The sequence below is a fragment of the Maylandia zebra genome, linkage group LG5 (genome assembly GCF_041146795.1).
Source record: "Maylandia zebra isolate NMK-2024a linkage group LG5, Mzebra_GT3a, whole genome shotgun sequence".
NCBI lineage: Eukaryota > Metazoa > Chordata > Actinopteri > Cichliformes > Cichlidae > Maylandia > Maylandia zebra.
The window spans coordinates 24,286,279-24,301,588 of record NC_135171.1 but is presented as its reverse complement, the minus strand read 5'-3'; the positions used below and the strand labels follow the sequence as shown (position 1 = coordinate 24,301,588).

Below are 15,310 nucleotides of genomic sequence, written 5' to 3'. Positions count from 1 at the left end.
ATTACGACTTTGATAAGAACTTGAATGTGGCAAATAATCAGAAACACTCTTTGTAGTGTTTATATTTTTGAATTGCTATGAAAAACAATTTATCCTTTTTTTATGAATGCTATTTTATCAGGGAAAAATTGCGTGAGGGATTAGGTTTGCTATGTATTAAATGGGCATTTGTTTGTCTACTCAATTTATTATTTGTAGGAAAAGACAAATTAGGAAATGACAACATGTTAAAGAACATTCATTACTAATATTTTGTATGCACACACTTAAATCTTTATTAAATTGGTCAACATTAGTGTGAATGGTCAACAGTTTTGTCAAAACATTCAGAATTAACTGGAGTTGCTGTAAAGATCAGTCACAATACTACGATTATATATTGCTTTGCTTGAGTTGAGTGTTTCATTTAGAAGACAGACGGGTCCAAAACCTTCATAAAGAGAGACAATGATGGCAAAAAGTGACAAACTGTAGCAAAGGGAAGTGATAACAGAGAAGGTACAACAGTCTTTTCTGGGAAAAGACAGAAGATAAATTTAGCAGGGGTACTGCATAAGCATGAGCAAAGGAAAGCAACGAGGAGAAATGAGGACTCCAAAAAAAAAACCCCCCAAACATTCAAGAGTTATAGGAAGGCAATGAATAGGAATGAAGATCATTTTGAGAATACATAAGGAGAATATGATCACAGACAAATAAGGAGTAGGAAAGGGCTGGGTCTTATATCTCAATAAACTGTTAGGGGAAATCCAAAACTACACAAGCATACATATAAGATTACAAGAATAGATCAAAACTCTTCCTTATATGATGCAGGCAGAGTTCATGTCAAAAAATATGTACCCAAAATTTATAACACCTGATTAGTGGAGTCATGTCTAGGCAAAGTGTCAGGAGAGGTGTTGGCATCTGTGCTCAGAAAAACACATTTTTAAAAAGCCCGCAGAAAGAATAAGGGTAAGAAATAGAGTGAACTGATCTTGAAACTCCATGATACTCTGCGGATCCTCTTTGTGACCATTCTTTAAACTCGCCGCTGATCCTCTCCCATGTAATTAGACATCTTTGGGAATTCCCAACCTCTCCTCTTCTCCTTCCAGCAGCTTCCTGTAGGTTGCAATCTCTGCATCCAGCTTGAGCTTAATGTGCAGCAGTTCCTGGTAGTCTTGGAGATACTTGGTCATCTCCAGTTTGGTATCACAGAGCTGAGACTCCAACTGAGCGATGACGCTGTCTAGGTTCCCCACCTTATCCATGTGGGAGATCTCCATGTCCTCCAGCTGCTGCTCCAGGGCGGCATTGCGAGCCCTCAGACCATCAATCTGATTCTGAAGATCTGTCACCTGGTTGTGGAAGGTGGTGATCTCCTCTTTCATGGTTTTCATGTGTTCTTCATGTTTGCCAGCATGGTCCTTGAGATTGTCAAACTTGGTCTTGTACCACTTCTCTGCTTCTTGGACATTGCGAGCAGCAACAGCTTCTATCTCTGCACGCATGTTACGCAAATAAGCAGCCAGATCAGGGCGATCGCCATCCATCTCAGCACTAATTTTTGAGTCCTCAATCTGCTTCATGAGGTCAGCCACTTCTTCATCATGCAGCTTCTTGAGAAACTCTATTTCGGCCACCAGTTGTTCTATGCGCTTCTCCAGCTCAGCCTTCTGCAGCGTGGCATTGTCAACATCTTGACGAAACTCCTTCAGAATCATTTCTGCTTCTTCTTTAAGTGCCAGCTCCTCCTCCAGCTTAAGTCTCCAAACTTCTACTTCTTCTTCGATGTAGCCACGTTCAATATCAGCTGTTCCCTTCTCATTAGTCAGGACCTCAATTAGCTCTCGCACCTCTTTAAATTTGAGCTCGTATTCTTCTCCGATGCCCGTGGGGCCTCCCTTATAGCGGCTCTGCAGGGCAGTTAGCTCAGCTTGAAGAGAAGCATTTCTCTGTTCGAGTGCCTGAACTTTCTGAATGTATCCTGCGAACTTGACATTGAGTTCCTGCATTTCCTCTTTCTCATTGGCATGGTGCTGATGTATCTCTGTGCCCACCTCGATGGCAGTTCCATGATAACCCGAGCGTCCCCGGCTGTCATAAGAAGCTCCACGGCACCGGGAAGGTGACGGACTTTGAACTCTCGCTCTGCTGGCACTGCTAACTTGCAGACTTTTCTGGCTGTAAGATGCAGCTCTCATGTTGTGTAAGATACCGGCTTTGTTTTTCAATTTACAGAAGAGTGGCTGCTCTTTTGGCTTCTTGTGTAGCAAATATTGCGACTGACAGTCCCCTAGACTGTCTCTGAGTTTTTATGCAGTAATAAAGAATGTCTCAGACACCCTTGAAACTCACGCTACACTTTAACACATTTCAAAAGTGGATTATGACTGACTTTCGGAGAACTGTGGCTGCACACTCTTTATTAGCTAACGCTGTATTGTTAGTGGCCAGGCAGGTCACTCCCTGGCCTTTGCACCAGGATGTGAAATAGTGATGAGATCATATATGAATGCTCTTTTTAACTCATTATTCTCTTAGGACTCTAGTTGGGTGTGACAGACTTGAAGAGGCTATCCAGTGCGCTGGTAAATGACAATGTGCTTTGGCAGCAAGTTTTTCCAGAAGACTGCTCTGACACAGATTCCCTCAACTTCACATTTAGACAGTTTGAGTTAAGAATTAGTTAAAGGTAAAACATTTTATTGCAAGTATAGCTAAAGAGAATATATCTAAAGCATATTTCTAAAGAGGACTAACAACAGAAATTTGGCACATATCATGAAATCTTTTAGAAAGAGAAAGTCTATTAAGAAAAGACGCATTTCCAAGATACAAATGGAGGAAATCGAGAACAGTTGAGGAGTGTGAACTGATAAGGCAGAAAATGAAACACTGAATTAATCCAGCTATCAATAATGTTTAAATATTTATCATGTGTATCATATCAGCGGCTCCTATTGTGGGTAGAATACATGCAATGTTTGCTAACCTAATCTGCATGTAAATGCATGAAGTGTCACTCACTTTGACATACTGTCCCACAAAGTCAGTGACCTCTGAAGTGAAGCAGCCCGAGGCGTCCACAGGGCAGATAGGAGCCTGGTCCTTCTGGATGATGTTGTATTCAGTGCACACCCTATAATCATCCTACAGAGAGATCATATTACAGTTTAGAGATGGGTTTGTCTGGCATCTTTATTATCAATACAGTCTTCTGTATTAAACCTTTTCACGGCTGTTTTTCTTAGATTTATAGTATACATATTATTTATTATTTTACAAATACAATTTGCACTACCCTCTTGCACAATGTCAACTACAGTTTTACTTTTGTTTTTTTTCACTGTATATATAAACTTTTGCATTGCCTAGTATAAGGCCCTTATGCAGTGCCTGCGGCACTTTTAAGTTAACTCTGTTGTTTATTTATTGTAGACTGTACTGTTTTTGTTATTTATCCTGCTGCTGTAACAAAATAATTTCCCTTGTGGGATCATCTAAAGTATCCATCTATCTATGCTTCCATCCATCCATCTAATCTCTCTCTGTGTGTCACAAATATCCACTTATAGCAAAGTCACATGTAATGAAAATGTAAATGAAATAAATTAGAGTACACAATCTTAATGTTGATCATTTCATCTTAAGCTCACTTTACAATTCCATTACTGCATATAGGTGCAACCAAAAGTGAACCCAGTTTCGACAGTGTAAAGATATGTTATGACTCCATATTAAATTCCTTGTTGAGCTGGATACTTTTTTGCAGTGTTGAAACAAGCACTGCTGGTATGTGACAGCTATGCATGAAAGATCTGAGCACTGTCCGGCTGCAGATGTAATTTGTATTCAAACAGCCTGTCAAAACCCAAGACAGATGTGTCACATGGTCATTTCACATCTAGTCATACAATACAATTTGAAGAACATAAATTGACAGTTCTTTCCCTTTTACTGTACAACTTCAGAGCTAATGTGCTTGTTTTTGATATGGTATTATTAACTGAAGAAGATCTTTTTCATTTTTTTTGAAAATCAAAATTATTGTGACAACTAAGTAAATTAAAAAATTAAATGCAGATTTAAATGAGATGCTAACTACAAGGGTGTTGTTAACAGTTCAGAGATTGCTGTACAGAAAGCTAAGACAGTTGGTTGGTATTCCAAGCTGGCTATAGCCACTGGGGCACTTGTCTACCCTTGGCAAGGCCATCTAACCTATTAGCAATGACCCAATACATCTGATAGCACTACTGCATTGGACTCAATACACTGATACCATAGCACTCAAAACAAACACTCCTCGACAACAATATACCTCAACTTGAAATGAATTTGAAAATGTGTGTGCTCATTTCATCTCATCTTAAATGCATACATTTAATTAAAAGAATTTAAATTATCAGGCAAGAAACACAGCATCCTACATCAGATAAAAACACCCAATAAATCCACATAAGATGTTGACGCTCATAAGATAATTGTTTAAAATAGCATCCCAAGAATCTATGAAGTAACTCATCAGTTGAACCTTTAATTTTTCTGCTTTTTATGATTACTACAAACCAAGAGCAACACTTCTTTAACATTTAATTTTACTTTTTGCAGCTCCCCCTTATGTAATGAGCATTGCATGTTGTCACAGTTGCATGATTTTAGAAAAGATCCTACTTACAGCTCCAAAATAAGGTGCCTGGTGGACCACTCCTGTGCCCTCTTCCTCTTTGACATAGTTATCCGTCAAAACCTGGAAAGCTCCTTTCTCTGAACACTGAATTAAAAAAATGACAAGATATTAGATGAAGGGTGAGGACAGGGTGAGTAGTACAGCAACAATACAAACTCATGGATGCATTTAGATGTAAATAGAGGTGTCACTGTGCTGTGTTAATTAAAGACAGGCATACTGTTTAGTTTCTGAAAAACATTAGACATAACTGTGAAACAACCAGGAAGAAAAACTGTACTAACCTTTGCAAAGTACTGGAAAAGAGGCTTGTATTTTTTCCCTTTCAGTGTCTTACCAGGAAATCTAAAAAGCAAATAAAACACTTGAAACCTTCCTACAATAACTTTAATTCATAATTACTGCAGACACAAACCAGCAGAAACGCTGTACCATCACAGCTTCACAGGACAAAAGACGTTTCCTCATATTGATTCCACTTTTTAAATCCAGACACCAGTTTGTTTTTCCGCACCAAAATCTTTCTAAACAGTGTCCCTCCAACTGTTGAGCTCGCACAAAATAAATGAGAAGAAAGGAGCAGAACAACATGTTGATGGACTTATCTCAGTCACCTTGAGCTAGAACTGTGAGCAGTAGCTTTATGTAATGGTGTTTAAGCCTTAGAAGCAGCGGAGAGTAATTTGAGGACGTTCTTAGCCTTGAATTTCACCTCTCAGACTCACACCAAAAAATTCAGACAAATCATCTTTACGATACAATTTTTATAACTTATCTCACAGTAAAGGACAGACGTTAAATGTTTTTCTTTTTAAAAAGGGAGGTGATTTCACTTGGTAAGGACAGAAATTGCCTCAGGATCTTTGTGAGATCTCCATTTAAGGGCTGCGTTCATATTGGCAGCTGAGACAGTCCTGATGCACCGTTTCTGTAATCATAGTTCAAATAAAGGCGTCTGTGTTTAAGGGTTTTGTCCTTGTGGAAGAAGAAGAGGAAGGACATTTTTTTTGTCTTGTTTACATCACCGGTTCAGTTATCTGATATACAGGATGAGAGGGGATAAATCATGCCTAGAAATTTGCTCCATCAGGTTTCAGTAAATTCTGTAGTCTTTATTCACTCACTTGTTTTCGTCATCTCACTACGCTTTATTTTTTTCTGCTATGTGCTTTCCCTGTGCTCCAGACTCATCCAGTGAGCTGAGAAATTGGAATTGTTCCCCTTTCTGCTGCAAAGAACAACACTTAGCTGGTAAAATACAACCTCTCCTAATCTGGCTGTTATAAATTTTAAAGTCATAACTCAACAAAAAACCTTTGACAAGAAACATTAAATACAAGTTTCTTACTCGTTGAAAAAGGCAGCAGCTGGGTTTCAAGTACAAAATGTTAACATTACATAAATAACTATAATTATATAATAACAACTATATTTCCAAAACAATCATGTATTGTTATCTAGACTTTCACTTCAACTTTTTCCAATTAAATTGAGACTAAAAACAAAAAATAAAAATCTAGAAATGCTTCAGTAACTACATAACACAACGCGGTTTGTTTCTCTTTATTGCTTTTCAGAAGCATTTGTCAGCTGAAACAGCTTTAATTTTGGAAAGCAAATTAAGGCAACTAACGTAAGTCATGACGCCAGCAATCAGGGCACAAATCTAGAAATGCTACTAACAAAAAGAAACAGCAGCTGCTGGCTCGTATTTTGTGTACCCTTTTTTCACAGCTCTGGTTGCTAGCTGACTTCTTGTTAATAAAGTAGGACTGTATTGTACAGTATATTCACCTAAGGGAAATTACTTCCCCAGTAGCTCAGCAACAGACCGCTGCACTTTGGTGCCAACAGACTGAAGTGTGCACATTTTTAAAAATTTAATCCTTTGAACTTTTTATCTTTTTCTTCACTTATATAGCCTTTGTACTCACTTGTCAAGGATAGTGTACTCGCTCTCTGACTTAAACAGAGCCCCCAGTCTTGCCTCCATCATGATGTAGGTCTTGTGTGTGGTATTATCTAAGAGACAAAATAGAAAATCACGTTGGTTTTTAGGGTTTTTTTGTAATTTTCTTGCTTTTTTCCCCATCACACCTGTAGAGAGCATCAATCCAGATAAATCATTAACCAAAGACTCCTTTTACCAATAAATTTGCTACTGTTAAATGTAGGTGCACTTTAACCACAAACACTTTCAATGTCAGGCGATAGAACGATGTAGATTTGCAATGACTCAACAGTTATTCAGGCAGCTGACTGACATTTTTAGTTTGTCTACATCTGAAATGGATCACAAATGGTCATTCATTAAGCAAAGAACCTATAACAGCAAACTTCATATCTTTAGGCGTGCACTGCTGGTCAGCAACAAAGATTTCTGAGGATGTAACTAGTGCATTTTCTTCACGTGTAATAACACTATTAACATAAACATCTTTATTTTTTACTTAACAGTCATTTAGAGCATTGGGGATGTACTCCTATAACTTCGAATTAATACACACATAATAGACAATTACATTTTTTCACACTAGCTTATGGCAACAGACTTTTTACTTTCATTGCTCAGTCCTCTCAATAGTCCAGAACACAGCAGCTAGGTTGCTAACAAATTAGCCGATGGCCACACATCACCTCTGTTCTTGCTTTTTTTCATTAGCATCCAAAAGGAAAAAAGGAAATGCAGAAATGCACTTAAAAAATGTTTTTTAATTACATATAAAGCCCTACACGGCCAGACTCCTGTATGTTTAACGGACCTGTTGAGACCTTATTACAGCGATCTGCCTCACCAGTCACCAGCTCGGGGCCTTTTGACTGTTCCACACTGTGATCGCTTAATCTTAAACCTCTTAATCTTTAATTTTGGCTAAAATTCATAATAAATGTACATAAGTACGTATGTATAAACAGATATAAGAACTTACGCTTGACTGTGTGCAACAGCTAGTTATTTTTTTCCATCATTACTCATTCCCTCCTTTTTTTTGTGATGAAAACGTGGCTGTTTTCAGCTCTTCATCACACCATCTTTGAACATTTAGCAAGTCCAGAGCAGACCCATAAATTAGATAAATAGAACTGGGGAAAAAAATAAATGAATAATAAAAAGATACGACAGTGAACCTGGTCCTCCAGTTGCTCAATCTCAAGTATAAATAGCTAAAAATGAAACCAGGTCCCTGTTGCATTTTCCCCTTTTTCCATATAGTTTTGAAATCTCGCAGTATGTATAATAAAAGGGGAATGACAAGGCAGATTTCTATGATGTGATGCGTGGGGGGTATCCTGGTGATTTTTCAAAGTCTGTCATGTAAATAGCCACAGCAGCAGGATTTATCTTTATTGACCTGAATTTCAGGTGATGATAAATAGCAACTCATCCAACATGGCTCAGATCCATTCGTCTCATAGCTGTGCTGTATTCATGTCTGAAGGTCCATTTGTGAATAATAATAGTAACAGTGATGTAACATCTTGTTTCTGATAGGGTCCATTATCATCATCATAATAATAATGATAGCTGTCATACAGCCGTCACTGAGGGGGGAGAACTGAACCTTCTTCTACATACAGCCAAAAACAGATTGTAAGAAACATAAAAAGACGAGTCCCCAGTAACAGCAAAGATGACACTTGTGAAGAGGGCAAAAACCAAATGGCCTGAGACACTGAGACACAAAAAAGAACGACAAGAGGGCAGCATCAATAAAAGATGTTTCTTCCCCTCAGTCGTGTGACAAATGACTGCACAGTTCAGACCTGCTGACAGCCCCCAACTCAAACAGCGACAAAAGCAGCGAGGGAAACAGGCAGACGTTAAAAGAGACGGACTGAGAAGGAATAAGCACAAGGAAGGACGAAAACAGGTGGATTTGAAAGCAAAGAAAGCGCTAAGAAAAGAGTAGGAAGAACTGGGATGAAGATCGAGTGAGTGAACAAGGAGAGATAAAAAGAGACTGAGCTGATACAAAAAAAAGACCACATTCATTGGTATTCCAAGGCGGTCTCCCATGCAGCACAGGCGGTGCAGTAATGATAACAGACTGTGCTTCAACACTGCCCCCTACAGTATCATCTGCACTACGCCAAAGTAAAAGGAATCTAGGTCATCCTTTTAAAAACCCACCAGTTTCTCTCATAGGGAACCAAAACCTACAGCAGGAGGGTAACAGAAAAACAGTAGCCACCTCTCTTGAGTATCGTTTTTTTTATATTTGAACAAGGACAAGGCTTTTTTTGAGTGGCCTGATTTGAGATTCAGCCACATTTTCAGGTTTGAGCTACACAATGTCTCTCACACACACGCACCCCTACCAGCTAAAGCCAAAAAACACATCTTGATACATTAAAATAGGAAAAACAAGTGTTAATGCCATAAATAAACAATAGCTGATTTTTTTTCCAGAGGTTATTAATTATACATTTGCATTTCCTGTTAACATGTTGCTGTGAAATGATTTATACAGTGGGGCAAAAAAGTATTTAGTCAGCCACCGATTGTGCAAGTTCCCCCACTTAAAATGATGACAGAGGTCAGTAATTTGCACCAGAGGTACACTTCAACTGTGAGAGACAGAATGTGAAAAAAAAATCCATGAATTCACATGGTAGGATTTGTAAAGAATTTATTCGTAAATTAGGGTGGAAAATAAGTATTTGGTCACCTCAAACAAGGAAAATCTCTGGCTCTCACAGACCTGTAACGTCTTCTGTAAGAAGCTTTTCTGTCCCCCACTCGTTACCTGTATGAATGGCACCTGTTTGAGCTCATCATCTGTATAAAAGACACCTGTCCACAGCCTCAAACAGTTAGACTCCAAACTCCGCCATGGCCAAGACCAAAGAGCTTTCGAAGGACACCAGGAAAAGTATTGTAGACCTGCACCAGGCTGGGAAGAGTGAATCTACAATAGGCAAGTAGCTTGGTGTGAAAAAATCAACTGTGGGAGCAATCATCAGAAAATGGAAGACATACAAGACCACTGATAATCTCCCACGATCTGGGGCTCCACGCAAGATCTCATCCCGTGGGGTCAAAATGATCATGAGAACGGTGAGCAAAGATCCCAGAACCACACGGGGGGACCTGGTGAATGACCTGCAGAGAGCTGGGACCAAAGTAACAAAGGTCACCATCAGTAACACACTACAACGGCAGGGAATCAAATCCCGCAGTGCCAGACGTGTTCCGCTGCTGAAGCCAGTGCATGTCCAGGCCCGTCTGAAGTTTGCCAGAGAGCACATGGATGATACAGCAGAGGATTGGGAGAATGTCATGTGGTCAGATGAAACCAAAGTAGAACTTTTTGGTATAAACTCAACTCGTCGTGTTTGGAGGAATACTGAGTTGCATCCCAAGAACACCATACCTACTGTGAAGCATGGGGGTGGAAACATCATGCTATGGGGCTGTTTTTCTGCCAAGGGGACAGGACGACTGATCCGTGTTAAGGACAGAATGAATGGGGCCATGTATCGTGAGATTTTGAGCCAAAACCTCCTTCCATCAATGAGAACTTTGAAGATGAAACGAGGCTGGGTCTTCCAACATGACAATGATCCAAAACACACCGCCCGGGCAACAAAGGAGTGGCTCCGTAAGAAGCATTTGAAAGTCCTGGAGTGGCCTAGCCAGTCTCCAGACCTCAACCCCATAGAAAATCTGTGGCGGGAGTTGAAAGTCCGTGTTGCTCGGCGACAGCCCCAAAACATCACTGCTCTCGAGAAGATCTGCATGGAGGAATGGGCCAAAATACCAGCTACTGTGTGTGCAAACCTGGTAAAGACCTATAGTAAACGTTTGACCTCTGTTATTGCCAACAAAGGGTATGTTACAAAGTATTGAGTTGTATTTTTGTTATTGACCAAATACTTATTTTCCACCCTGATTTACGAATAAATTCTTTACAAATCCTACCATGTGGATTCATGGATTTTTTTTTTTCACATTCTGTCTCTCACAGTTGAAGTGTACCTCTGGTGCAAATTACTGACCTCTGTCATCATTTTAGGTGGGGGAACTTGCACAATCGGTGGCTGACTAAATACTTTTTTGCCCCACTGTATATGGCTATATAAATATAATTAATTAACCCTCTAATTATTGCAAAAGTTTTGTATTTTTGCATTTAAAAAAATTGGGAAAAAATGCCTACTTTGTTTCATCAACTAGCTTTCATTGGTGTAGCTCTTTATACAACAGCCATGCAATTAATTAAAATGAATGGACTGAACAAAATAACAGCACCGCAAACTAAATCATGACAAACAAAAACAAACACTTTTTCTGAAACTTCCATTAACCCCTGTGACCTTCAAGAAAGCAGGATTTATTGTAAGTAGGGCTGAACGATTATGGAAAATAATCTAATTGCGATTTTTTGCCCCAATATTGCGATTGCGATGCGATATGCGATTATTTTTTAAGGTATTTGTCTTCTGTATTATTAAACAAAGACAAGCAATACATCATATAGTATGGCCAATACTATATTACATTAATTTTAAACTGTTCTTTCCTGGAAGACAGACCTCTGTTATGATGACATGAGGTGATGCATGAATTGATGACTGACATTTTTATTTAACTTCTTCAATCACAACAGTATATTTGAACATACACAATAGTTTATTTTTAGCTTACAAACATCTGAGCATAAAGTGCTGACAAGGAACCCTGGTGTAAACATTAAAATGAAAGTCAGTACAATGTGCAGATTGCAGAAATATACATAAAAAAAATCAGTGGCTTTACCACACTCAGTTTTTCGACATCTGTGAACTACTAGACAGTCATTCAATTAAAAAATAATATTAAATAAATAAAACTAATAAATAAAAAATACACACATCTTACTGATCTCTGCAGTCAGTAACATTACACATAAAGTGCAAACATAATAGCAATTGTATAAACACACACACAAACACGCCTTTAAAGTTTAAAGGCGTGAAATTGGACGGTCTAGCCTTCTGATTAGCGTCACCGCTGTCTCGGTGGAGTTTAATAAACTCGGCCGTCTGCTTCTTGCTATCTAAAATATAACCAGACACTGGTGTAAATTCTCGACTGTCTCATACTTCTGTTTAATAAGTTTTCTGTTTGACGTTTAGTCAGCTGTGTGAAAACCAAGGAGGAACCCACCCGGGGGATTAATAAAGTTTTATTTTATCTAATCTAATAACTTTAATCTCAGCCAAACCGATTTACTCACGAACAAACAAAACACTGAAAAAAGCCCAACAATAACATTTTTAGGTTGTCTAAGTGACTTATATATTACGTTTAACCCGAGCAGCGAAACTCCGCGGTGATCTGAAAATGATGTGCCGGGAGTTGTGCCGTTCTCGGCCGCATCAGTAACCCTCGAGCTCCCGGCTAGCTGTCGAGCTGGTGGGTAGCAGATGCCTCTGAAAACGTCGAAGCACTTTTGCAAATATGGGATATCTTGATAAACCGAGCAGATATTTGATGTTTACACAACTACTTTCTCGCCTGAAAATATGTTAAAAGTTTATTTTGTGACCCAGAAAGATTAGTATGAGTAATTTTAAAACTTAGTAGCGGCCGCCATTGCTGGAAACTGGAGTTTGGCTGGGCCGCGCTATGAATTCTGGGATATGGTAGTAATTTGGACAGCCTTCGGCGCGTCGCTGTGACGTAATCGGTCTACAAATGCGGCCTCAGGAGGATGCAGCCCATGAATTGTATAATATAATCGCAGTATAATCGCAGCCTTTGCGGTTAGAAAATTGCACTTGATCATGTCGCGATATTATCGCAAATGCGATATATCGTTCAGCCCTAATTGTAAGAATGTTGAATTAGACTTCTGCATTAGTTTTCATTAAGAAACTGGAAAATGGGTTTGTGTACAATATTGTTGTTCAGCAGAATAAAAACTGGATTAAGGTTGTTAAAAATGTGTCTTTTAACTAGTAAACAAAACATCTGTAATATATTAAATTGTAGTCTAGCTGTACTCTCTTTTTTTGCAGACTATAGAGAAAGTTTTCTGTTTAAAAGTTATTGCTTAAAATTGCAAAAATACTTTAATGCCTTTACTTTAATGCATGTTGGCCATTAGCACAAACACTCTTATGTAAGATTCTGTTGTTTAAACCTGAAAGGAGCAATTTAGGTGGGTGATTGTATTTTCACTTAAGGATAAATCCTGCATGATCATAACTGATGTTCATGCAAGTTACTGCCTGTGTGTTTTGTTTGAAGATAAAAACAAAGTTCCAGTCACACCAACACATTACGGGTCCATTATTTCCTACGGGTGCAATTTGCAAAGGCAGCACTCCTCTTCAGCTAATTTGTTCTTGTTTGTTCTTTCTGAATTAAAAGAAAACAAACATCTATCAGCTGATACTGTGGTCCAAAACACTAAAGCCACAAGGGAAACAAGATTTTCAGTCAGAAAAGTTTTGCCTCAGGCATCAGCATTTAAGCACTATCATTTAACAAAACTAGTTGTCCTGAGTGGTGCACTGCAAAGGAAGATTAATGGGTTAGAGTGGTATGTCGAGCCTGAAGCTAGAGTTTTCAGCAGCACAAAGGTGGCTGTTATTTGTTTTCTTTATTTAACCTGGCTAGATTACGAAACAACTTCACTAAACACAGCTGGCCTTAGCTGCCTTTAATCACCATGTTCCATGATTCTATCATGGCGATATGATAAGAGTGAGAGAAATTTTCAGCTGAAGGTTACATATGCTGAAATTGCTATGCCGTATACTGCTAATGTCACAAAATGAGACTGTGCAGTTAACAGTTCCATAAACTAAATGTGTCACAGTGCCACTGGAATTTATATGCATTCAGTAGATCAGTGTTTCCCAACCACTGTCCCGCAAGAAATGATCAGGTGTACCGTGGAAGATTATGTGGTTTCACCTGACTGGTACTCTAAGCGACCTGCGTGAGTAATGGGCAGAACAATTACATTCTCTTCCGCTAGAGGGCAGTACAACCTGTTGTTCCAATTAAATAGATTGCCAACTGCCAGTAAACAGAAGAGGACATGCTGCAAGTGAGATAACACTGAGCATAATAGCAATAAATAAATATTTGAAACGAAAAAGTAGTCAATCTGACCTGGGTCCTGGAGAAAATTTCAACCCAGATGAAGGCCCTAGCAAGAGTAGTGGTCAGAAGAAAGCAAAAAAAGGTATACTGGGGACAAACCGCTATGCCTGGTGCATGGAGAAAAATCATCAATATGCTTTTGGTGACATTTTTGTTTGCCGTGTGATTTCTCTAATGTGAAATATGTGCCGTGGCTCCCAAAGGTTGGGAAACACTACAGTAGACGATACAAAAAATGAATACATTTGTTCTTTAGACTCTTAATTCTCCTTAGCCAAGTCTGTTTTAGGCTAAATTGCTGATAAAGCAACTAACGTCTATTGGCATTCATCACAGGGAGAAATCACTCACTCCTCACATAAAACAGAATCATTTTTGAATGCACTTCCACTTATACTCAACTGTATCAATCATTAAGAGCACATATGTCATGTTATCAATAAATGATAATACCAAGTATGCATTAAGTGGTAAAATAAATATACTGATCTACCAATTTACAAGATTAACTATTTTCTGCTGCATTCCTCGTTTACATTTTTACAGTTACAGTGACCTGCTCCTCTTTACTGTAGCATTTAGTAATTGGCTGAGTTAAAAAAGTGTAAAACCACTGATTGTAAGGAACGAGGTGCATAACTGCAATGACTTGAAGAAACAGCAACCCTTGGGGGAGACCGTGGCTCAGGGGGTTGGGAAGCGTATCTGTAACCGGAAGGTCACCGGTTCGATCCCCGGGCTCTCTGTCCTGGTCGTTGCGTCCTTGGGCAAGACACTTTACCCTACCGCCTACTGGTGTTGGCCAGAGGGGCTGATGGCGCGATATGGCAGCCTCGCTTCTGTCAGTCTGCCCCAGGGCAGCTGTGGCTACAACCGTAGCTGCCTCCACCAGTGTGTGAATGTGAGAGTGAATGAATAGTGGTATTGTAAAGCGCTTTGGGTGCCTTGAAAAGCGCTATATAAATCCAATCCATTATTATTATTGTTGTAGCACAAGATGTGTGCTATGTTCTTTGCTCACCTTTGACCTTGACATAAAGTAATTCTGGGTTCACACACAGGGCCAGGTTGCTCGGCAGTGTCCATGGTGTGGTTGTCCAGGCAATCAAAGCAACATCCTCATTCTCAACCAGTGGGAAGTTGACAATCACCGAGGGGTCCTGAACATCCTGGAGACAAGCATTAAGCATAGAAACAAGGTCAACTTTGTTTTAAGAAGTACAGTACCTGCACTTACAATAGAGGCAACAATAGCCGTGTTACATTACACCAGCAAATATGTAAAGAGGTAATGTTCTGTGCCAACCTTGTAGTTCTGATTGGCCTCAAAGTTGGACAAGGGGGTGTTGCAGGCAGTGGAGAAAGGCATAACTTTGACACCTCGGTACACCAGACCCTTGTCATACAGCTGTTTAAAAACCCACCTGAGAGAAAGAAAACAAACATTTTAAAATAAAGAAGAAAACATCAACTCCACAAAACGCAACAAGTTTCAAAGATTCTGTGTCTAGTAAGTTAAATTGCAACAGTTT

General features: G+C 39.2%; 2 protein-coding genes across 2 annotated transcripts in view; both read right to left on the bottom strand.

Moving 5' to 3' along the window:
• The window catches only part of iars1 (isoleucyl-tRNA synthetase 1), a 62,758-nt gene that overhangs the window by 39,843 nt on the left and 7,605 nt on the right, over window positions 1-15,310 (bottom strand). The window contains exons 6-11 of the mRNA XM_004548552.3: window positions 15,085-15,202; window positions 14,800-14,947; window positions 6,613-6,700; window positions 4,963-5,023; window positions 4,667-4,762; window positions 3,016-3,138 (exon numbers count right to left, since the gene is read on the bottom strand). Coding sequence (XP_004548609.1) covers window positions 3,016-3,138; window positions 4,667-4,762; window positions 4,963-5,023; window positions 6,613-6,700; window positions 14,800-14,947; window positions 15,085-15,202 — 634 coding nt within the window. The remainder of the gene's footprint in view (window positions 1-3,015; window positions 3,139-4,666; window positions 4,763-4,962; window positions 5,024-6,612; window positions 6,701-14,799; window positions 14,948-15,084; window positions 15,203-15,310) is intronic.
• vimr1 (vimentin-related 1) lies at window positions 263-2,356 on the bottom strand. The gene has a single exon (XM_074560010.2). It carries the CDS (start codon window positions 2,187-2,189, stop codon window positions 1,056-1,058), a length of 1,134 nt encoding a protein of 377 aa, XP_074416111.2. The 5' UTR covers window positions 2,190-2,356; the 3' UTR covers window positions 263-1,055.